The 24,455-nt window shown below is 39.4% G+C and overlaps 1 protein-coding gene across 2 annotated transcripts in view; it reads left to right on the plus strand.

Moving 5' to 3' along the window:
* BMPR2 (bone morphogenetic protein receptor type 2) overlaps window positions 1-24,455 on the plus strand; it is a 106,469-nt gene that overhangs the window by 78,882 nt on the left and 3,132 nt on the right. Inside the window, exons 4-12 of one of the 2 annotated variants that reach the window (XM_034431056.3) lie at window positions 9,528-9,629; window positions 10,708-10,799; window positions 11,110-11,340; window positions 13,789-13,903; window positions 16,983-17,143; window positions 17,797-17,944; window positions 19,326-19,462; window positions 20,040-20,212; window positions 22,092-23,371. In XM_034431056.3, coding sequence (XP_034286947.2) covers window positions 9,528-9,629; window positions 10,708-10,799; window positions 11,110-11,340; window positions 13,789-13,903; window positions 16,983-17,143; window positions 17,797-17,944; window positions 19,326-19,462; window positions 20,040-20,212; window positions 22,092-23,371 — 2,439 coding nt within the window. Of the gene's footprint in view, window positions 1-9,527; window positions 9,630-10,707; window positions 10,800-11,109; window positions 11,341-13,788; window positions 13,904-16,982; window positions 17,144-17,796; window positions 17,945-19,322; window positions 19,463-20,039; window positions 20,213-22,091; window positions 23,372-24,455 lie in introns of both variants that reach the window. The other variant, XM_087885124.1, reaches the window with a different exon arrangement.

The following is a 24,455-nucleotide window of genomic DNA, read 5'->3' on the forward strand; positions in this document are numbered from 1 at the left end:
CAGCTGTTCCTGCAAAGAGAAGCAGAAAAACTTGCCATACTGCTGGAACCGCTAAATCTGCACAGTCTTCTGCAGCCTTGGCTAAAGAGGAGCTCAAACTCCACAAAGCCATAGAGAAAGCCATCCAGAAGGCCACGAAAGCTGCTTCAGTGCAGGAAAGTGTTCCCTTGAGCCCACCTTCTACAGCTCTTCATAGTACAACTCCTCAACCCAGGGAGGCCTCTCCGTTACCTCAAGATTCTGGCCCTGCATTATCTCCCGATGGGCCCCCACCTTTAGCTGAGGCTCAGGCAGGGGTTAATGTCACCTTGTTTGGGGAACAATCTGAGCCAAGCCCCAACCCTGCTCCTTCTTTAATCAGGCCTTCACGTGATCAACCGGGGGCTCCCTCAGATCCGGCCTCTGGGGCTCCAGAGACCCTCATAACTCCCATACTAGCTTCCTACATTCGGGAGGCTATTCGAGAAGGGGTTAGACAGGAATTGCACCAAAGAACTTCCTCCTGGGTATCTGACCAGGAGTGCTCTCAGTTAGATGTTGAGGGCTCTGTTGTTTCTTCTGCTCGTATGGCCACTCACTGTGGGGAACTCCGGGATGCGGGTCAGATCAGAGCTCCCTCCTCCTGCCACTCTGAGCAGGGTTCCCTCACGGGGGCGGACCTTCTGGATCAGGAGATGTCTGAGGATGAAGATCTAGCACCTGATCAGCCGGCATTTGTGGGCCTCTTCAAACCCCAATTATTCAGGTCCCTCCTTCACAAGGCCAAAATGACTACTGGGTTGGGGGTTTCCCGGCCTTCAGAGATTTCCCCCAAGGAAGGTCCCTCCACTTCAGTCCCTCTCTTTGAGGAACCGATAATAGAATCAGAGGAGATTCCAGGTCCTAAAATTTTCAGAGACGTTTTACAACATCAGTGGTCCTCCCCTGCTTCGGGGCCTAGCCCCAATGCCTTAGACAAACGTATATATAATTTGGCACCTGAACTAACATCTCTATTGCAGGTCCCTTTGGTTGACCAACCAGTGGCAGAGTTGTCCGCTACTTCCAACTTAGCTGGTCCCCCAGAAGATAATCTCCGCCCTGAGGACAGGTGTTTGGAACATTCCCTAGTTCGCTCTCATCAAGCCACGGCCTGGTCAATAAGATCTGCCATGGCTGCTTCCTTTTTTAATAGGGCCTCCATTCTTTGGTTAAGGCAACTACAGGGTAGACTCCCCATCTCAGACGTCCGGGCCCAACAGGACATTAGTAAGGTCATTGTGGCTCTAGAATATTCAGCTGATGCCACATTGAATTCATCCCGTTTCGCAGCCAAGGCCATTGGTTCGACCGTGGCTTCCCGTCGCCTGCTTTGGCTCCGCCAATGGCAAGCTGACTCCAAATCCAAATGGCGTCTAGCGTCTTCCGCCTTTGATGGACCTAAACTTTTTGGAGCGGCTCTGGAACCACTCCTGGTGGAATCCAAGGATAAATGCCGCATCCTTCCATCTGTGTCCCGTCGGTCTGAGATTCGTTCTCAGTCGTCCTTTCGGCCCTTTCGTAGCCAGGAGGGAGGTTTCACGGGTGCCCGTAGACAAAGGTCCTTTCCACCCCGCCAGTCACGGTTTCAGGACCGTCAGTTCCCTTCCTCTTCCCGAGGTCAGGCTAGATGTCCCTTCAGAGGGGGACGGGGGCGGAGTTTCCGCAGGTCATGCTGATGGTCTGGGTGGGCTTCCCATTGGAGGTCGTCTGGCAGCCTTTGCCGACCAGTGGGAGGCTACCTCCTCGGACGAGTGGGTCAGAGAGACTATCAGGTTTGGTCTCTCTCTGGAATTTCTCTCCACCCCCCCAGATCGATTTCTGCCATGCCCTCTCTCCCGAGTCAGGGCATCCCGTCTTCTTGTGAAGTCCGCTATTCGCCATCTTCTCGAAATTCAAGCCATAGAACCTGTTCCCCCGGAGCAGCGCGGACTAGGCTTCTATTCACGCCTGTTCGTCATCCAGAAATCATCAGGGGGCTGGAGGGCAATTCTCGACCTAAAGTCTCTGAACTGCCGTATCTCATATCGGCGGTTCAAGATGCAATCCCTTCAATCCATCCTGGAGGGGATCAGATTGGGGGACTTCCTCACCTCCATAGACCTGACGGAAGCTTATCTGCATGTCCTCATCCACCCAGTTTATCGTCGCTTCCTCAGATTCTGTTTTCAAAACGATCATTACCAATACAGGGCACTCCCGTTCGGCCTTTCCTCGGCCCCTCGGATGTTCACAAAGTTGATGTCCGCCCTTGCAGCTCACCTCAGATCCATTCCGGTAAGAATCCAATTCTACCTAGACGATCTCCTCATACAATCGGCCTCGGAGCAACTAGCACAGCAAGACCTATCCACCACACTCCGGGTCCTCAGGACCCACGGGTTTTCGATCAATTTGTCCAAGAGCCACATGGTGCCTTCCACTCGCATCCGTCACCTGGGGGCCATCATAGACACGAGGGAATGCAAGGTGTACCTCTCCCAGGATCGTCTAGACAGCATACGATCCTTAGTCAGGTCAGTGTTGACGGGGAAGGCTCCCTCTCTGGCGACGTTGTCCCAGCTATTAGGGAAGATGGTTTCATGCATCGGGATTGTTCCCTGGGCCCGGCTCCACTGCAGGCACCTGCAGTGGTTCCTTCTCCCTTACCAGAAACGGCTTCTGGGGACATCCCATCGGAAAGTCCGTCTCCCCCCGGCAGTCCACAATTCCCTCAAATGGTGGATCTCCAATGCCCTCCTCAAGGGGAGAGAGTTCAGGGTGTCCCACTCTCTGATCCTGACCACGGACGCCAGCCTTCACGGCTGGGGGGCACATCTAGCGTCCTCCATAGCTCAGGGTCGTTGGTCCCGGGCCGACCTGGAGCACAACATAAATTGGTTAGAGCTCCGGGCCATCCACTTAGCTCTCCGTGTGTTTGTCACCAAGGTCCAGGACAGGCACGTGCTGGTGAGAACAGACAACGTGGCTGCCAAAGCCCATGTAAATCGTCTGGGGGGGACTCGGTCTCAGCCCCTCATGGAGGAAGCCGAGAGGTTGGGGGCCTGGGCGGAAGGTCATCTGAAGTCCTTGAGGGCCGAGCACATCTCGGGGGTGGCGAATTCTCAGGCAGACTGGCTCAGTCGAGCCACGGTGGATCCAGGGGAATGGACTCTGGACCCAGAGCTGTTCACAGAGATAACGTCTCGTTTCGGGACCCCTGTCGTGGACCTCTTCGCCACTCGGGAGAACAGTCAAACACAGAGGTTCTTCTCCCGGTTCCCGGATCCAGCAGCGGAAGGCGTGGATGCCCTACACAGCAGCTGGCCTCCCGGCCTCCTGTATGCCTTTCCCCCTCTTCCTCTCATAGCCAGGGTCATTCGCAAGATGCTTCTGGAGAAGGCAGAACTGATTCTGATCGCGCCCCACTGGCCTCAGCGGCCTTGGTTCGCGGACCTGCGGGCTCTCTCCGTCCGCCAATCGTGGCGTCTACCTCCGGACAGGCTCATACTATGTCAGGGATCGCTACATCATCCAGACGTCGAATGGTTGCAACTAGCCGCCTGGCGGTTGAGCGGCGTCTGCTGAGGGACCGGAAACTTCCCGCCAGTGTCATCACGACCATCCAGGCAGCTCGTCATCCCTCGACGACTCGTATTTATGACTCAACCTGGCGGTCTTTCTCCTTCTGGTGCCAGAGGAACTCCATTGTCTCCACGGTTGCCTCCACGGAGGACGTACTGGTGTACCTCCAGGATCGCTTGGATGCGGGTCTCGCTCCAAACACACTCCGCAGGCAAGTAGCCGCCCTTTCTTCTATCCTTTGTTGTGGGTCCAGGGGGTCCCTTTCCAGTCGCCCTCTCATTCGGCAGTTTCTCAAGGGGGCGTCTAACATTCGTCCTCCCACCATCCATAGGTACCCTACATGGAACCTTCCCAAGGTTCTAGACGCTCTCACGAGGGCTCCCTTTGAACCCCTCAGGGAGGTGGGGTTGCATTTTCTTTCCTACAAGGTGGCTTTCCTCCTCGCCATCACTTCGGCCAGGAGGATATCAGAATTAGCGGCACTTTCCATGCGGGCTGACCTGTGTGTTTTTCATCCAGACAGAGTTGTGCTGAGGTTGGACCCTACCTTTCTCCCTAAGATAAACTCTGCCTTCCACCGGTCCCTAGAAATTATTCTTCCCAATTTCTGTCCTAACCCTTCCCATACCTTAGAACGGGCTTGGCACACTCTCGATGTAAGGCGCGCCCTCCGCATTTACCTTCGGAGGACTTCCCCCTTTAGACAATCAGAGTCCCTCTTGGTCTCCTTCCAACCTTCCTCCTTGGGTAGGAAGGTCTCCTCGTCTATCCTGGGTCGCTGGATCAGGGCTACCATCGCCAAGGCGTACGAAGCACAGTCTCTTCCGGTTCCTAGGCACATCACGGCCCATTCCACTCGCAGTGCAGCGACCTCGGTGGCCTGGGCCACTCAGGCTTCCATTGAGGAGATTTGTAGGGCAGCCGCTTGGGCCTCCCCTACTCCCTTCATTAGGCATTATCGTTTAGACCGTTTTGCCTCAGCCAACGCAGCCTTCGGCCGCAGGGTGCTACAACAGGTTCACGGGGAACGGGCCTTCTCTCCTCGGGCGGGTCCCTCCCTATAAGGTCTATGCTTTGGCATGTCCCGTTCCTGACCACTGGACCCAGGAGCAACGAGATTGGGCGTTGACTTACCTGAACGCTTCATCTGGTTGCTCTGGGTCCAGTGGTCAGCCCCTCCCTGTTTCAACCCTCGTCGGTTCGGCCCGTTTCGGCCTTTGTTTGTTTGTGTTTCATGCAGCTCTACGTGTCGGTCTGCTTATCGTCTTTCGCCAGAAAGCTGGCGAATGAAAGAAAGCAAGAAAATAAATTGAAGGCATGGTGGCAAAGGTTGGCTTTGGTAGCATGCTGAAATGTCAATAAAGAAATAACCAATTTGACTTTTCAGACAAGGAAGTTTCTCAGCCTACATGTTGCAAGGTTCATGGTGTTTTAGGTGTTTTAGACTTGATAGGCAATGAGTAGCAGTTTCAGTTCCGCAGAGAGATAAATTAGCTATGAAGACAGCTTTTTGGCCAGTGGAATTTTCTATCATCTCTAGAAGCAGAAACACTCTTTAATCCTTTGGAATTCTTGTTAAGTCAATTTATGTCTATAATAATATATGATGGAACACCTGGGTAAAAAAGCTAAAACTTAGAAAAAAATAAAGCAGCACTTGCAATTCAGCTAGCTGATTCCTTCTTGACATTTGTTACAGATTTATTAGTAGTCAAGCTTATTTTCATAGATTGCTGAACTGTATTTAATTATTCATTTAAATACATGAAATTTGCCCTTGAGAATTAAAGTCACTATCATGTATTGTGTTGAAGCTTGAGACAGCAATGACAAAATGTTGTATATGTGAAGAGAAAGATTTTAATGGCTCCCGGTGTTTACATGTATAGAAAAGAGAGGGTAATTGATGGGAGTAAGGCAAGTTGCCTGGAAGGTTGTATCTGCCAAGAACTTGTCAGAATTTATATATTCTTATTATGATCTGGACTATGAGAGAAGATAAGGGGAAAAGATACACATCAGTTTGTGATTAGAGTATTAGGAAATTAATACTTTTCAGATTCAAAATCAGATTCTTTTGTCATCACTACTAAAATGGAGCAACTGGTCTACTTGCATAGGCCAAACTGCCCAACGTTCTTACCCCTTAACAATTAGGTACTATAGTTTGTAACATGCACCTGCAGAATGGGGAAAAATCTACATACATGGGTGAAAAATGTTTTTTTGCCAGCTATTTAATGTGCTTCCAGTATGATTGGTATGATTGCAATTTATTATTCTCTGTTTACATATATCTAAATTGAGAATAGTAAGTTGCAATCATACCGGAAATAAAATAAAAACCCCTTTATTTAAATTGCAGGGCTCATCCTTGCTTTCCTCTAACTGCAGCAGAAACATATCCGGTAATGTCTTTAATGCTATGTTCTGACAGTGTGCTTTTGTCTCATCCCACAGTTGAGACATCTTTAGCTTTTCCCACTTCTACAATCACTAGTTTTTTATATTGTTTTTGAGGATACTATCTAGGCCACTTCATCAACAACATGGTTGGTGATCGTGTGGGATTAGATCTGCTTATCTCCTCTTCAGGCTGTTGTAGCTACCCCTCTCACTTTTGGTCACTTACAACTGCCTTCTGTGGTCATTTGAGCTTCGACTGCAGCAGGGACCAGGCACCTGGTTTTCACAGAGGCTTCTAACTGCATCCTGGTTTCTGAATCTATTCTGGTCTTATGCATGTTCACTATTTAACACCTCTTGAAAAAGTATCTTTAAAAAACAAGACTAGCACTAGAGCAGGGGTGTCAAACTGGCGGTCCGCGGGCCGGATGCGTCACATGCAGGCCATGCCCACCCCTGCTCTGCAAAGGCAAAAAAATGTCATAATATGTCATGTGACACAATCAAGTTTGACACCCGTGCACTAGAGTCTTGTGAAAGACCAGTAATGCTACACAATTTGATTTAAACTGAGAAAAAGAGCTTGGTTGTTGGTCAGTCATGATTGACTACATTACAGGTTTTCTGCTGCTTCTGACAACAGATGGTTTGCATGACTGAACTTTTTACTGGTTATCTGAGCTTCGTGGGACCATGGCATTCCCCAGCTCATTCTTGTTTCATGATGGACCATGGGGTCTTCTGGATGTTTCTGGTCACAGGGAAAGAACTAGACTCACTCCTGTTACTGTCATTCCCTTACAATATACTGTATGTCAAGAGTGAAGTTCTTTCCTTATGGACTTTTCCTTCACCCCTTAATTCTGTGCTCTTCCTATATACCTGGAACCTGTCATCTTGGTATTTTTGGATACAGGTTTAGCATTCTTTCAGAAAGCATGGCCATAGGCACGGAGATCTCTTTATGTTTGTGAGCTAGTAATTGGACAGTGGTCCCAATTGTGATCTTTAACTGAGGACTACCTATAGGATCAATATATAGAAAACCTAAATATTTATAATTCTCTTTTAAGATATTTTTTAGATTAACAGAACAAGAAATTTATAGATGTTTAAAAATCCATATTATTTACATTTTTATATTATGTTAACAAATTATAAAATTGTTAAATTAATTTTACAGTACTGAATTTTATACTTGAGTATTCTGTTTTATTACATTGCTCAGTGCTTTTTCGCAGAATGCATTCTTGAAGCAAAATTCTTTTGGATGGAGGGAATGTGGTCAGCTGTAGGACAAAATCAATTAGTATTAAATCTGAGAAGCCAAAGAGTTTAATAGTAATGATTTTTTTCTCAGTTGATTGACTCTAAACCAGAAATACAATAATTGCAACAAGAAGTCAGTTAAACTTCTTGGTTATATTTAACTAGCCTTTCTTTGCAATGGATTTATGATTTATCCTTTATTTTGTAGATTCTTACAGAATGTTAGAATTATAATGAAATCTAAGCTTAATTTTGGCTTTAAATATAACTAAGTTTGTTCTAATTATGAAATAATCTTATTAAATCCCAATAGTGTATCACAATTCCCCGTTTCTTTGCGATTGTTTCAATGTTATATAAGAACATGAAGACAAAATGAATTTGTCTAATCCCGTAGAGTGCCAATTTAGTAGAAATTCTAGTCCAGCTTTAAACAGAAAGCCAGCTGAATGAGTCAGATTTATTCACCGTCTCACAGCCCGAGGAAGAAGGCAATGGCAAACCATCTCCAAAAATCTTGCCTAAAAACTGTATGGTCTTGTTCTGGCAGTTGTCAAGACTGACTCAAATACACATACACACACCCAAATAGTCCCAATATAATTCAAAGTAATTTGGTAAACATGGGAACATTTCTTTACCGAGCAATTCTGCCAACATCATTTTAAAAAACAGTCATTTCATTAATGGTAGATGTGCAATTTCAAAGTACCATCTGTCCTGTTTTCTGGGAGGGGGGGAATTGAAGTTAATTCTCCATCACCATTTTTTTAGATCTAAAGCTGAAAAAAACTTTAGATAAGAACTGTCTCCTCTTTAAATTAAAAAGTAATTAAATTAAAAATTGTAGTTGGCATTGAAATATATCTACAGAAGTAAAATTGGTTCCAAATTCAAAGATGCTAATATATTTTGGAAGCCGTACATTTAAAAGGAGAAAAACAGGAAAATGGTAAAGACTGGCAAATAGATTTGTCCATTTATTTATTAAATTTCTATCTAACTTTCCTCCAGAAGACTGAAGTACAAGGGCAAGAAGAGGGACACATAGTTTAATCTGGCCAGAATAATCTAGGTGTCTCCAAAGAGGTGATTCCATGTACTCTATTTGTGTTCCTTTTGGAATTTGTATTGAGGACACTTGGTTAGTTTTCATTAATACAGTTCATAGAGGTAAAGGTGGGAACAGAAGCTAGAGCCTTCTAGAATCAAATTGTTGCAGTCTGGGGCTGTTTGGAGGGGAGGCAAAAAAGGGTGGAACTGCTTATGGCTGTGATGGTGAACCTTTGGCATGTGTGCCAGAAGTGGCACACAGAGCCATCTCTCCGGGCATGCCAGCTCTCTCCCATTGCTCTTCTGGGTTCCGGCGCGCACATGCAAAAAATGTCAAATAGAAATCAATCCTAGCCCTTCCTATAATGTGGGGGGAGAGAGTTATATCCCCCCAACTTTGGGAATGTTGCATGTCCTTAATGTAAGACCAAAGTACTGTAGGAACATTTCTCCCACACAGAACATTTTGCAACCTGTCTTGACTACCATTAATCTTTCAGAAAATACTATTTGCCATATTTTCTCATAGTAATTCAGTTCAGCCCAAATACCTGCAATGGTAAAGAAAATGACTTTCAGTGTTTCTTTGTTTTGTTACACTATAAGATGATCCATAACTAGAAATTGAAAATTGATTTGTAGTTTCTTGTAATTGTATAATATGTTGACTTTCATGTTGATTCAATTTAGTTGAGTTTTGTGACACCTGTTTATGTAGTTTGTGTAGTCCAAAGAAATACATTCCTCTTATAATACTCCATTGTACAACTTTGAAAGGGTGAAGTGACTAACAACTATAATTAGTATTTGTAATTAAGGTGAGATCTAGAATTTGTGGAAGAAAGGGTGCTGTTTTCATTAACAGAATGCCTCTGATAGTGATAAAATGATGGTTGAACCATTTTCATTTATTTTTCCTTTCCCATACAACTGAGTTGCCCCTGAAGAATTGAGGGAATATCCCCAGTCTAGCAGGAGAAGGGAAATAAGGAAAAATGGTCTCCCTCCTTCTTTCTCCTGATAAGAGAATCTTCTGTGGACTCTGCTTATTGGATTTCAGTCTGTGTATTTTGAAAGTTACCTTCCTACCTCCCCTCCCACCAAAAGGAGGGAGAAATGACAAGATAATTGATAGCAGGTCAGAATATTAATTTAATCTGTCCTGAAAAATGGATTATATATGAAGAGATAATCATATACATTTTGATTTCTTTCAGATCCTCCTCAACGAGATGACACAATTGTAATAATTCTGGCATCAGTATCTGTACTGGCTGTTTTGATGGCTATTATTTTCTTTGGATACAGGATGTTAGGAGGTAAGCTTTGATAAATAAATTTCTATTATAATATTTTGCCTCTATTTTTCCTTGAGATAATGTTCACATTCCTATTATATTTGTTTTCTTTAGTTACTCAGTTTGCTATTAAATATTTTAAATATTCAACCTGCCAACTCCTCAGTATGTTACAATCTACTAGGCAGCAATTTGCATCTATTCTATTATTAGACATTCACAGAATACAGGGAAAAAAACTTTTGTCCAGTCCACTTGAACTGGAGCCCCTTACATTCCAGAGGATTTTGTAACAAAGTGCTCTAGATATCAAGCAAAGGCATTGAGTACAGGACCTGAAAAAGTAAAAGTCTAGACCCTAATAATATTATCATTGCTACATATTCTTACCGTAGCTTCATCTTTATTAATGCTCTCTGGCATTTCTCAGTCTTTGGTTCCAAATGTTGCACTATAATTGTCAACATCCTCATCATCATAGACAGTAATAACATTGTAGAAATTAGTTAAAATTTATTGCTATCATAGACCATGAAGGATTGTGGAACTTTATTCAGCAACATGTGAGACACAGTGTAGATAGCAACATTTTGAAAGAAGTTTCCTGGCTAGGTTACTGCAAGATGAAGGCCTCTTCTGCATGTTTCCAACCTATATGGTCTTGAGCTTTTTTCTGCCAATTGGGCCCGCAGTACTTGCATTATATTACTTCTACTTTGTTCTTTTCTCTTCGTATGAGCTTTGAAACAAAAGGAATAGGAGAAGTTCACAGACCCAAAATTATAGTTTCTTGTGTTCAAACAAATCAAGTTTTCTCAACCAACAACAGATATGATTTAAAACCACCTTATAGTTTTAACTAATACATATTCACTTAATTATAATTCTTGATTCAGACATCACACCAAGTCTCCTGTGCAGTTTATTTATTCTGCCATGGAAAATAAAAAGCAAAAAAACTGTAGATAGTCTTGTGAGTGAGTTGACCTATATATCTCATTCACTGTGTGGTTTATAAGAATTGCAGGTCTATTGAAATAAATCAAGAAGTCTGATCAATTTGAAGGGCAATATAATTCATATCTTCATCTTTCCTCAGGGATCCATAAAAAAGGCCTGCATACTATGAACATGATGGAAGCAGCAGCTTTAGAACCCTCATTAGATCTGGATAGTTTGAAACTACTGGAGGTGAGTTTATCATTCACAATTTCCAGCTCTATGTCTTTATAATTCACATGATTTATTAATAACATTATTATTATTGCAAAATCTTCATACTAAGAATTTAGAGTGATTTAGTGAGAACAAGAAATCTGAAGAAGATATAATTCCATCTCTGTTAACATTTGAATTAGAAAATGCATTCTTTGGGGGTTAAATTCAGTGTGCAAAAGAAAAGCTTCAAACCATGAACACATAAAATAGGTCATTAAAATCAATAGATTGAGTGTCTTGAACTTTAAAATCTAACTCTTTCTTTTTTAAAAAAAATTCACAGCTTATTGGACGAGGGCGATATGGAGCTGTATACAAAGGATCTTTAGATGAGCGTCCAGTGGCTGTAAAAGTATTTTCTTTTGCTAATCGCCAGAATTTTATAAATGAGAGAAATATTTATAGAATCCCACTGATGGAACATGACAATATTGCTCACTTCATTGTGGGGGATGAGAGATGCACTGCAGATGGACGAATGGAGTATTTATTAGTAATGGAATATTATCCCAGTGTAAGTAATTTCTATTATTTCAGACAGCTATAAGAAAATAAAGATAAGAGATACAATTAATTTAAAAAGGATTATTTGAATTGCCTTTTCAATAATGCCTCGGTGGTGCAGTGGACTAAAGTGCTGTTAAGTGCTAGCACTTAGCTGCCAGCTGTCTGCAATTAGTGCAAGTTCGAATCTCACCAGGCTCAAGGTTGACTCAGCCTTCCATCCTTTCGAGGTAGGTAAATTGAGGACCCGGACTGTGGGGGCAATAAGCCAACTTTGTATAGAACACCACCGCTTAGGGGGGGCTGAAAGCCCTAATAAGCAGGTATATACAAAAAAGTATGCAGGCTATTGCTATAATGCATTGTAAGCTGCCCTGAGACTACGGAGAAGGGCGACATATAAATTGGACTAATAAATAATAAATAAAATAATCTCTGGGTGCTATTTATGTTAAACCTTTTTTAGAAAGGCATAAACAGTATTTTTTGTCTTGGTGAAAATCACAGTAGACTCATCTAAATATTGCCATTCATTTAGTGAACATACGTATCATAGTTTCTAGTTTGCAAATCAATCTTTGGGAGCAAGCTCTAAGAAGAATAAATGCAAAGCTACCATAGTTTTTTTGTCTTCCTCCAAGTTTTCTGTCATCTACCAGAAGTTGTTCCTTCTTCATCTGAAAGGTAGACTGAATTCTCCACTACCTGCCCAGGATCCTCAGGACTCTTCTGCCCTAGTGTCAGTTTGGGAAATAGCCATTATTAAGGTTTGGCCCACCCAAATCTAACCACAACTAAAAAAGGAGAAGAAAAACCTTGTGTCATTGAATTCCTGACCTTTAGTTCTGGCAACCTTTCCACAATGGCCATCTTATTTCTACTGCCTTTTCAGTTCCTATGGTACAGCCCTCACTGACTTTTATTTAGGCACAGAAGTTGATCTCAGAAAAAGGAGATTTGTGACAGATTCTCCTTCAAATTTACTATTCTGTTCTGTCCTGTCCTCTAATCTGTCTCGGAGAACTGTCAAGATATGGCTGTTCAGGAAAGTATTTGTAGATAATGAAGATTAGCTTGTCCCCATTGGATGGTGCAGCTGGTGCATGTTTTTTTAATATAATCTGACTATTATTGTTTCTAACCTTGTTATTCTAACCAAAGTCATGTTGATTGGGAGTTGCCCTCCTAACACAATAATCACAACTGGCAACAGCCAATAGAACATGTCCAATGGCGTCTTATCACAAAATAGCAGCATAGATACAGATGTCAAATACAGAATTGGTAAAACCTCAGCAGCATTCCAGCATTTACGACCTATTTGGTCAGCCCCAACAATAGATAACAAGAGCAAGTTATAGCTTTATCAAACTTTACCAACATTATTTATCAACAACAATCTACGCCAGTGAAACATGGACAATAACAGCATACACAGCACAAAAGCTCAATGTGTTCCATCAGTGTTACCTATGGAGAATTCTGGAGGTCACTTATCACAACCATGTCACCAATGAAGACATTTTCCAGCAGAGTGGATCTTAGAAGTTGAAGTTGTGATGGAACTGCGAATGTGCCTAGCTGGCCATATTCTTTGCTTGCCAGAACACCAATGCCTGAAAAACCTTGTACGATAGGAGCTGCCAGAGGGAAAGGGGAGGCGAGGTATCCATGCAAAACTTGGTGACAGACATTCCGAACAGTGGGCATCAAATGGGAATATGTCGAAAATGCCACCATGTATAAGATTTATACATGGGCAGAATCTTTGAATGGGATACACTATCATTTCCCATCAAAACAGCTGTCCAACTGATAGTTTGGAGCATCTGGCAGAGTTACTTTCTTGTACTTTGGTACATTCTGTTACCTTCTTGGAAGCCTTCCACAAAGGTTTTTCCATGCAGCTAAACAGAAAATTTTTGAAGACCTTTGACTGGAAAAAACAGTTTTAATCCTGTCTGGACCTCTTGCTTTTATTAAACCAGTGAGATCTTCTCCTCTCTGCAACTTGTTGCAACTATATTCTCCTTCCCTGTTCACCCTTTGGTAGGAAGTACTTTTTTTCCTACCTGCTGAAAAAAACTTTTATCAAAAGACTTTCACAACTCCATTCTCCTATACCCACTCGTATTAGCCTGCAGCAACCCTCTTATTCTCTGTGGTAACAGTAAAGCAGAAACTCTTAATATCATTGGAAATATCGATTTGATCTTTAGATATTCATCATGCTTTCGCATTTTACCTGGACTGTACAGCACTGTTTCACTAAGGACAGTATTTATTTCTTGTTTTCCAAGACCAAAGCAAACAGTAATCACAAGTTCATTATTCTTGTTGACTATCACTACCATCGCCCTTCATGCTTTCAAATGTTGAAATGGCATCTTAGAAACACAGAATATGTAAACACGTGTAAAAGATAAAACACTAAGAAAGTGCCTTCTATTTTCTCCAGGGTTCTTTGTGCAGATATTTGACTCTCCAGGCTAGTGACTGGGTGAACTCTTGCCGAATGGCGCATTCTGTAACTAGAGGCCTGGCATATCTTCATACAGAATTACCACGAGGAGGTAAGAGGTGTTTTGATTCTGAAGTCTTCCTTTAAATTATATTAAGCTATAGTACAGTTCGATAACTATTGTTAAACAAAGTATTTCATGTAGAAATGAAAAATAATACAAAAACCTAATAGAAATGACCACATATATTATTAAAAATATAATCTTAGAATCATGGAGTTGAAAGGGGTAATTTGGACTATGAAATTCATCTCTTTGCTTACTGCAGAATAGGTGCACTGAACAGTCCAGTTTAGAGGAGCAATCTAATATGGCAATTGAAACAGGAGCTTTGAATCTTGGAGAATCTCCAAACTACATCCTAGTTCTGTAGGTGGAAATACCACCCCATTCAGAACCAAAGGTGAAAAATCTGTGGCACTGAAAGAACCATGCATTCATAGCCATTCAGTCTTGTCAGGATTGAGTGTAAGCCGGTTTCTCCCCATCCAGATGCAGTAGCTTGTCCACAAAGACATCGTGATCAGTGTTATCCAAAATTATTGAAATATCAAGATGAACCAAGATAGTCATACCTTGACAGGTATGACCTCATCAATGAATATCTATGGAGATTCTCAATCATCCAGGTTATGGTTGTCCCAAAAGTGCTTTTTCAAAAAAACAGGTTTTTCCTTTGAAAATGTTTCGCTTCTTATCCAAGAAGCTTCGGCAGCTTCATAGATGAGAAGCGAAACATTTTAAAAGAAAAAAATAAACCAAGAAAGTCCAGTTGCCTTTTGGAAAAAGCACTTTTGGGACAATCATCAACAAATATTATTGGTGTTTTTGCTACACTAAACCCAACTGTTGTGTGTATAGTGTTCAGTTGAAACCCAACTGAAATAAGCCCAGATTACCTTCTTTTATTTAAGTGTCATATATATAGACAATCAGAGAGAAATTAACTATGATTTAAAAAAAACTGAATCAGCCCATCTTATAATTAGTTGAAGATGAAGATGTGTGATCATTGGTGTGTGTCAGCCTCTCAATAACTGGAGCTCATGTCCATGGTTGCACGTAAATATAAACAAATACCAAAACACTCATGTTCTTCTTCCTTGTTGGGACTAATTTTCTGGTTCATATGGAAAAATATTTTTTGTATGGTGGAAAATAGTGTAGACCATTCATACATTCCCCTCTGAAGTTAGATATGTAGTTGGGACCATGGTCTAATTATACTGACAGAAATATTGGTTTTCATGTGGTTGATGATATTTATATTTAGTTTCTTAGACTGTAAAATATTTTCAACTACATAGGGTTGGTTGCTTTTGAAACAGTAACCTTTCCAATGGAAGCTAGAATTTTAAAAAGAAAAATTTTAATTAAAAGCTATACCTCTCTAAGCAAAACTGAGACCTACGGCAGTGAAATGATTATAGAATTATTAAAAGTGTAGACTTTTTTGTTCATAGAAAAAGACAACATAATGCCTCATAAAGCTCAATCTACAATCGACCTCCTATAGTTACTTGTTTGGCTGTATTTTCTGTGCAGATATGGATGTCGATGCAAATTAGTTTTTTTCTTACTTGAACCAGAAATACCTGGTACACTGCTTCTCTTAGGGCTAGCTGTATTATGTAGAAATGATTACTATATTTAAAGATGGTTAATGTATAACTGTTGTGTGTAACAGTGCTTTATAGTGTATAGAATTCCTTTTCTTTTTTTAAAGGTAGGTGTAATATTCCCATTCATGCAGCATAACGGGGTCAAGTAGTGGAATTTTTTTTTTTTAATTAGATTTATATGCCGCCCTTCTCCGGAGACTCAGGGCTGCTTACAATGCGTTAAGCAATATTATTATTATATTATTATTAAGTGATTTTGCATGATAATACAGGCAGGTAAATAATACAGGTAAAAAAATAATTCAAATTATGTAAGAACACCAAATCTTTCCTAGAGATCTTATGATGTCATGATATATTGAAAGTCTCATAAGATTTCTGGCAAAAAAAAAATAAATCTAAAATCTCACAAAAACCCAGCAATTAGGTGTTTAAATTTGGCCTCTTAGTTTTATTCTTATTTTGCATAAGTTTCTGCAGATGCCATTTGGGAAGTTGCAAGAAGTTCCTGAAAGTTTTATAGGAATTTGTCTACCCATCCTATCCGATAGTCCTTGTACATTTGAAAAATTAATAGATTTGTTACAAATTTTAAAGGTATTTTGTTATGAAATATTAATTGTTGAGTGACTCCAGCATAGAAAGATGAAAATAAATCTATAAATAATAAATAATATTTAAAGAAATAAATAAGAAAAATAGTGGTTGTATTAAAAAAGCTCAGTGAAGACAGAAGTGTGTTACCAGTGATTTTGGAAACGAAAACAAATAATGAGCAAGTTAATTTAAATAGACCATAAAGTTAAAATGCAGCCATTGCTGTTCCAATAATGTTTTAAAGAGCAATCTAATTTATAAATGAGCAGAAAATAGCATACAGTTTTTAATAATAATAATTTATTAAAGCCGTATGCCATGCAACTCCCAATGATTCTAGGTAGTTAGATATAATGTTTACCCTAATCCTAATCAAATCTAGTAGATTTTGAAATAGTGGCTTTTGTAATAATGAACCTTTAATTAATTAAGAAACACATGTTCAAGTCTTTCTTTTTAGATTTACGATTATAAATCTTAATTTGTGGGGCAGCTAATAAAAATGAAAGAAAGCTTTATTAAACATATAGTTATATTTCATATTATTAGCTAAGTAATTTATGTATCAAATTGCTTGGAAGTTAGATGACTTTTTAAGGTTTAAAATTTTAACAGATATTACATATTCAGGAAGTACAGTTCTATGATACATAGAAGGATTTTGATATTTCATGCATTCCTAATTGATATGTAACTATGCCATTCTTTAACAATTGTTCCTAACAATTCCCACTTAATTGCATTAATATACCTGAATTGTCATCACAAGAGGATCATAAAACTGATATCATAAAAGCGTTTCATCTGCTCAGAGTGTTATCAGTTTTCTTGAATTGCCCATCCTCTGTTTTATATTATGTGAAAAGAAGCCAGTAAGAATGGTAAAACGATGTATTTATATATTCAAACAGATCATTACAAGCCTGCCATTTCCCATCGTGATTTGAACAGCCGCAATGTATTAGTAAAGAATGATGGAACATGTGTCATTAGTGATTTTGGCCTTTCCATGAAGCTAACAGGGAATAGACTGGTGCGCCCAGGTGAAGAGGATAATGCTGCAATTAGTGAGGTGAGTAAGACAGAAAAATACATTTTGGAAGTCTCCTCTTGAACCTTAGAAATGTTGACACCAAAACTTTTAAGGTTTATGCATCTGTTTTAAGAATAGTGGATTTAAACACTGAAAAATCTTTACCATATCCACTTTCAAATAAAAAGAACAATGAGCTTCAAACATATTATTCTTATTTCGATTTTCAGAGGCAAGAGTAATTCTCTTTATTCTTTCTTGTTCCCAATTTACATTATGTACTTTTTCCAATTTAGATTATGCAAAGATTAAGATTTTTTAACAGGTTGTTGATTAGTATAGGATTTGAACATTATTTTTTGATTAATATTTTATTTATTTGTTTAACATTCAACTGTCACCTCTTTTTACTGGTCTTTTGTTTAAAGAATTCTTCAGTTTCACCAGGTTTATGTTTACTAAATAACAAAATAAAATGTGTTGGAAAGAACAGACATTACTTTAAATGTAAATAATAAGGTTGGGATTCCACAGAATGGGTCTCAAGGAAGCTTTATGTTCTCTTGTTAATGCTGTCTTGAGGATGAAAGGGCATGTAGCTAAAAAAATTCCTGTTGAATTACTTGAAGAACAGCGAACAGTATTTCATAAATACCAAGCCAATGTAACAATGCAACAACATGTCTTTACAGGTTGGGACAATTCGCTATATGGCCCCTGAAGTGCTGGAAGGAGCAGTAAATTTAAGGGACTGTGAATCAGCTTTGAAGCAAGTCGATATGTATGCACTTGGTCTAATCTACTGGGAGATTTTTATGAGATGTACAGACCTCTTCCCAGGTAATAGAAGAATTGCTGAGAAGCTGCATGCTTTTTCACTTACAACAACTGTTCTATTTGTTTATTGTTATTACTCTCTTTAAGTGAGCCAAAGCCTATAATTCCTTAGTGCAAAGAATTTAGGTATGTTGGTTGTCAGATTTTTCTTTTAACTCATTTTTGCTTTGCTTGTCAAATTAGTTCGGTGCCATCTAGTGTTACAAGGTGGTATCCACCTTTCTGCTTTATAATAAGCATTATTCTTGCCAATAAGCATTAGGTATTGAGGAAAGGCATGCTTTCGAGAATAGTTGTTGTTCTTGGTGAACATTGGCATATCACCCAAAACGTCATGGTGTGCCACCTTTGATATGTATGTTATAGTTTAGTTCTGGTAATGAAAATCAGTTCTGGGGATGGTGTATAATTGGAAGCACCACATATCTTTTTTAATTCTAACTACAGCCTTTGAGTCACCAGTTGGTCCAAAGAACATGCTTAACTGTTCAGTTATGAGACCTAATGGCTGCTGCCATGCACAGTACATTCAACTGCTATGTTTTGATTTTTCCTGGGGTGAGGGAGTGGCTCAGTTTATTCTGTCAACCAACCACTTACCAAGTGGTGTACTGTATATAAGACCGGATGGGCAACCTTTTTGCTGGCAGATTTTTCTTTTTATTACTTTTTATAGAAAAGGGAAATTTAACCCACTGATTCAATTTGTCAGTTAGACTTGGCCCTGCAATTTGCTATGGTAGAAAAAAAAAAGTGGGGTGGGGGAGGAACCAGAGACTGTGTGCAGTTAACTGGCCTCAAACTGCCTTCCTCTGATCAGAGAGATCTAATGAAAAATTATGCTTCAGATCTGAAATCTGCCTACAACGTAGCATTTCCCCCCCTAAAAGATTTCAGTTTGTTTTTCAGTTGAATTGTAAAGCTTATATGCTATATTAAAGGTAGAAAGAATTCTGAACTGATTTATCTTGGTCTGATTTTTTACAACTCAAAAATCTGGCATTTTAACAGGGCTGTGTAGACTCTCTATAGCCACTGTATTTAAACTTCTAGTTTAGAACTGTTCCTTCTTTTTTACAATTCAAAAGGCATCCTAAATAATATAAGTAGGGGGGACAGAAATATGCCACCAGAAGGCTTTTCAAATGTATATGGACTAATTAAGAATTTTGTTTAATTAGCTTTAATTAAAACTTTCAGAATATTTTCAACTGTTTATATACCGTTTCCTTATTTATTAACAAATCCAATCCTGTCTGTGAAGTAAGAAGAAACAATATAATAAATACATTTTTGCTAGACTCTAACATTTCAACATCAACTCTATTTTGTTTTATTTTTTTCTGCTCCCTGATAACATCAACGTACCCTTTTCTGCAAGCAGGAGAATCTGTGCCAGAGTTCCAAACGGCATTCCAAGTAGAAGTTGGAAACCACCCCACTTTTGAAGATATGCAAGTCCTTGTTTCTAGAGAAAAGCAAAGACCAAAATTCCCAGAGGCCTGGAAAGAGAACAGCTTGGTAAGAAAAACAAAAAAAAAGTTATGGTGCTTTTTTTTTTCAGTTGACAATGTTGTTGAAATGTGAAGTTAGAAATAGAGCACTATTATTATGAAATTTTAAGTGCTGTAACAAACATTAAAGTACAAAAGAGTAAAGTATGCTATGATGACTTATATTTTTGTAATATAAAATGCTAGCTATACATGGATCACTAATAGGCAAAAGGTGCAGAATTACAGTTTTCTAATATACTTACTACTTGAGGTTGTGAGAGTCCTGTCACATTAGTGACAACTAGTCATGATTTATGAAATCTTCGTGATCAGTGGTAGCATATGTTTGAATGTCAATGTCAAGGAAACAATATTTGAAGAAAACAGTTTTTTGTCCAATGTCCAGATTTTTCTTAAATAACTAGTGAGCTATTTTGGGAAACAATGTTAGAATGGATAAGTCTTTGGTCTTATGCAATACTACTCTTCCTAAACTTGCCTGTTTTAATAATCATACATAATGCAACTGTTGATCATTAGCAGTAGTGTTGAAGAAAAAAGGTTAAAAAAAAAAGAGGTTGAAAAAATGTTTTCTTTGGTAGGCTGTAAGGTCACTGAAAGAGACAATCGAAGACTGCTGGGATCAAGATGCTGAAGCTCGGCTGACAGCCCAGTGTGCTGAAGAGAGGATGGCTGAACTCATGATGATTTGGGAGAGGAATAAATCTGTCAGCCCAACTGTTAACCCTATGTCTACAGCTATGCAAAATGAACGGTATATAGTTCTGTCTGTCTGTCTCCCTCCATCCATCCATACAAGGTCCACATTTCTTGCACGTTTTTTTTTTTTTTTTTTGAAAATTTGGTTTTATTGCAAGAACATCACATTTCTCCAGCACTTAATTTTACATATATAGAAAAAGCTGTTTTTCCAATAAGTAATACCTTCCTCGCGTGCTGATTATTCATGAGTCACAGGCTGTAATTATTGTTTGTTTCTGAAGTAATTCCTTAAGAATTGTTATCACATATACAGCACCTGCATATTAGTTACATATCTGAAAAAAAGGAACCTGAACTCACTCGGTATCACAATATTGAAATAATGGTGCTCTTTAGATAAACATAGAAAAATATCTTCAACTGCACCAATGTTCCTTTTATAGGCTGTCTCAGTATGAAACTGAAAATAAATCCAGGAAAGCATTTCAAAGACAATTATATACAGTTACAGTTGTGGTTACTCTGAAAGATACCTAGTGACATACATAGCATCGCTTCAGTTGAAAATATCCTTAATTTGGTATAAAAACAAATCCAACAAAGATTTTTTTCTATTGCTCAAGAAGGCAGGAATTACATTTGTAGATCTTTCTTGTACAGCTTGGTTCTGCTGTACTCTGCCCCAGTTCTTTTCCCCTGCTTTGCCTAAGCATGAATTTTTATATTTCAACCTCTTATCTTAAAATATTCTCTGTATCTTAGTACCTTTTATTGAGTGACCTTTTTCTGATCTGCAAATCAGATATATGGTTCATAAAGAAGGAATAATTCTCTGTAGTGATTCCCTCTGTCATATCAGAAGTAAATAGTATCATTCATTCATCTCAGGAATGTATGCAACCTTTATTCTTCTCTGAAATCTTTCATTCCTTCAGGCATAATTGTTATATTCTGGATACTTAGAGACAGACAAAATCCTTCAGGTGCATAAAATATCATACACAAAGAGAGAGACATATTTTATTTCAGCTATAAGCAATATGATGTCCATGGACCTTGAGGTACTTGTGGGCATTTCTCTTTGTGCCCGGCAATATCTTGTTCACACCTCTTCTGTTTTAAAGAATGTTTTAATTTAAAACGTTCAGAAGCAAGCACCTTCTAGCATCTATATAAACAAGAATGTTTCTGGACCTTTAACATTTTCTGAGCAGGTCCATAACATAATCTCCAAATTCCAAGGTAGCTCAAAAAGACTAGAAATTCTTTCTCCTCTCTTTCTCATTTCCAGTCACCTCAATTCCATAAAGGATCAAAACTTCAATTTCTGTTTTAATCAACTATGGGGTTTTAGACATACATTACTAAATTTTAAGAACCAACAGCTTGCCTTTTCAGGATAACAGCCTCATCCAGAACTTCTCTAAAGTATCCTTACAGAAGTATGTAGCACTCTCATCTAAACCATATCTGGCACCTTCATTAAATGCTACAGATTTTGAAAGAGTGCTTCAGAAGGTTTTCTTCTTTCAGAAGATGGCAACTGCAACTGAAGCTGCAACTCCCATCTTCTCTGATGATTAAATTAACTAGCCCATATCCCATAGCCCAAAGAAAGAATGAAACAAAGAACATTTACAATATACGGATCTCATATCTTAAAAACTGTGTTAATAACATTGCCGGGAATGGGGTAAAAATCAAAACAAAACCATGATTTAAAAAAAAAAAAAAACCACAGGCATGCTGCTTCTAAAGAGAAAGGGAGAAATATCAAGGAGCTTGTATGGAAACCTGTGAAATATCAGCACTATAGCAATGCTTCAATTTGTTCCGTCCCCAGTCATTGTACTTCTTGGTTAAAATACCCTTTTTTGCATTGAAATACTTTTAAGCACTCTTAATCCTATTGTCTTTTTGTTTTCCTAAAGAAACCTGTCACACCATAGACGAATCGCAAAGATCAGACCATATCAAGAATATTCTTCCTCATCTTTCATTGAGGATTCAATTAATCACAGCGATAGTAAAGTGAAGAACATTTCATCTGAACTTTCAGTGTCCAGCACACCACTGACAGTTGGGGAGAAGAATAGAAATTCCATTAACTATGAGCGGCAGCAAGCACAAGCTCGTATTCCAAGCCCTGAGACTAGCGTTACCAGCTTGTCAACCAACACTACCACCACCAACACAACTGGCCTTACTCCAAGCACTGGCATGACTACCATATCTGAAATGCCTTATTCAGGTGAAACAAACATTTGTGCTGCAAATGGCATGCAATCATGTGGGCCAACTCCTGTTTGTCTGCAGCTAACAGAGGAGGACTTGGAAACTAACAAGCTGGATCCAAAAGAAGTAGATAAAAACTTAAAGGAAAGCTCTGATGAAAACCTGATGGAGCATTCTCTGAAGCAGTTTAGTGGGCCAGATCCACTTAGCAGCACTAGTTCCAGTTTGCTGTACCCACTGATAAAATTGGCAGTAGAAGCAAATGGACAACAGGACTTCATGCAAGTTGGAAATGGCCAAGCATGCCTAATTCCAGATGTTCAGTCTGCTCAGGTCTACCCTCTTCCCAAACAGCAGAACCTCCCAAAGAGGCCTACTAGCCTACCCTTAAACACCAAAAATTCAACAAAGGAGTCTCGGCTGAAATTTGGAGGGAAGCACAAATCAAACTTGAAGCAAGTAGAAACTGGAGTTGCCAAGATGAATACTATAAATGCTGCAGAACCTCACTTAGTAACAGTTACCACAAATGAAGTGGCAGGGAGGAGCCATACAACAAACTCTCATACTGTGTCAACACAGTATGTCAATGGGACAGTGCCATCAGGCCAAACAACTAGCTCAGGAACACACAGAGCCCAAGAAATGTTGCAACATCAGTTCAGTGGAGAAGATAGTCGTCTGAATATCAATTCAAGTCCTGATGAACATGAGCCATTATTAAGAAGAGAGCAGCAAGTGAGCCATGATGAGGGCATCCTCGATCGACTGGTAGATAGAAGAGAACGGTCACTGGATAATGGCCGGACAAATACCAACAACAACAACAGTAACCTGCGTCTAGAGCAAGGTGTTTCTACCCAAAGCAGTGAGAGAACAGCACCAACTTCTGGACCGACCCACACTAAAAGAGCACAGAGGCCTAACTCCCTGGATCTTTCTGCCACAAATATTTTGGATGGGTGTAATATTCAGTGTAAGTTCTGCTGGGATACATGAGTGAATCTTGGCAAAATTATTTTCAGAATTAAGCATGTTGATTTTAAGTGACGAAAGTTGTGTGCACCCTTTCCCTCTCGAAACAAAGTATATGTCCATTTCTGTATTTGTTCCATTGCTGCCTGCCTCATAGCTCAGTTAAATTATCTCTGCTCTTTCCAGTGAAGCGTATCCTTTCATCTTGTAAGCATAAATATGTGCTTATGCTTATGGGATCTAAAAATAATTTGTGCAGGCTTTCTTTTTTCTAAGAAAGCTGTGGCTTCAAGAACGTGCTTTAGCAAAACTGATTTTTTTCAAACATTTGATCTTTGGCTTGTTATACATTCCCAATGTTATAATAAAATCCTTTGAAAGGCAAAGAATTAGCAAGGGAAATCTTGTATCAATGTTTTCAAGTTGCATGAAACAGTGCTTTCAAGCCTTGAGTAAACCTTCCATTGCTTGATAGATGGCTTATTACCAATTCATTATGTTATTACGGTATATTCTAAATCACTCTGAGCAAAAATTCTTTTATATTTTAGAAAGCTTCTTATCCTGTAGTAAGCTGCATAATAGAAGAACAGATATACATATGCATGTACATATCCTCAGTTTTAGTTGAATACCACCAGAAAAATTTATTTTTATCTACATAAAATAACAAGCTTGTTATCTTGTATCAGATTATCAAGTATCAGATTTGTATAAAACATTGCATTATTTAGTTTAAGTAGTTTAATTAAAGGAGTCTTCTTCCCAATATAGTTCAGTAGGATCTGAGCAATTCCTTTGTCATACTACAGATAGTCCTCGTTTAGCGACCACAATTGGAATAGATAACTCAGTCATTAAGTGAAGTAGTCACTATGTGAAACACTGGTGGTGCTGATTTTACTTCAGCTTTCCTTTGATTTACAGACATGAGAGGGTAGAAACGTGGGCATTGATCACAAAGTTATTACATCACTGTCATAACTGAAAACAGTCATTGTACAAGGTAGTTGTTAATCAAGTACTATCTGTAGTTCAATGAAGCATTCATACCAACTATGCATTAAATATATTTTAGAACTTTA

The sequence above is a fragment of the Pantherophis guttatus genome, chromosome 1 (genome assembly GCF_059756535.1).
Source record: "Pantherophis guttatus breed Tessera chromosome 1, ASM5975653v1, whole genome shotgun sequence".
NCBI lineage: Eukaryota > Metazoa > Chordata > Lepidosauria > Squamata > Colubridae > Pantherophis > Pantherophis guttatus.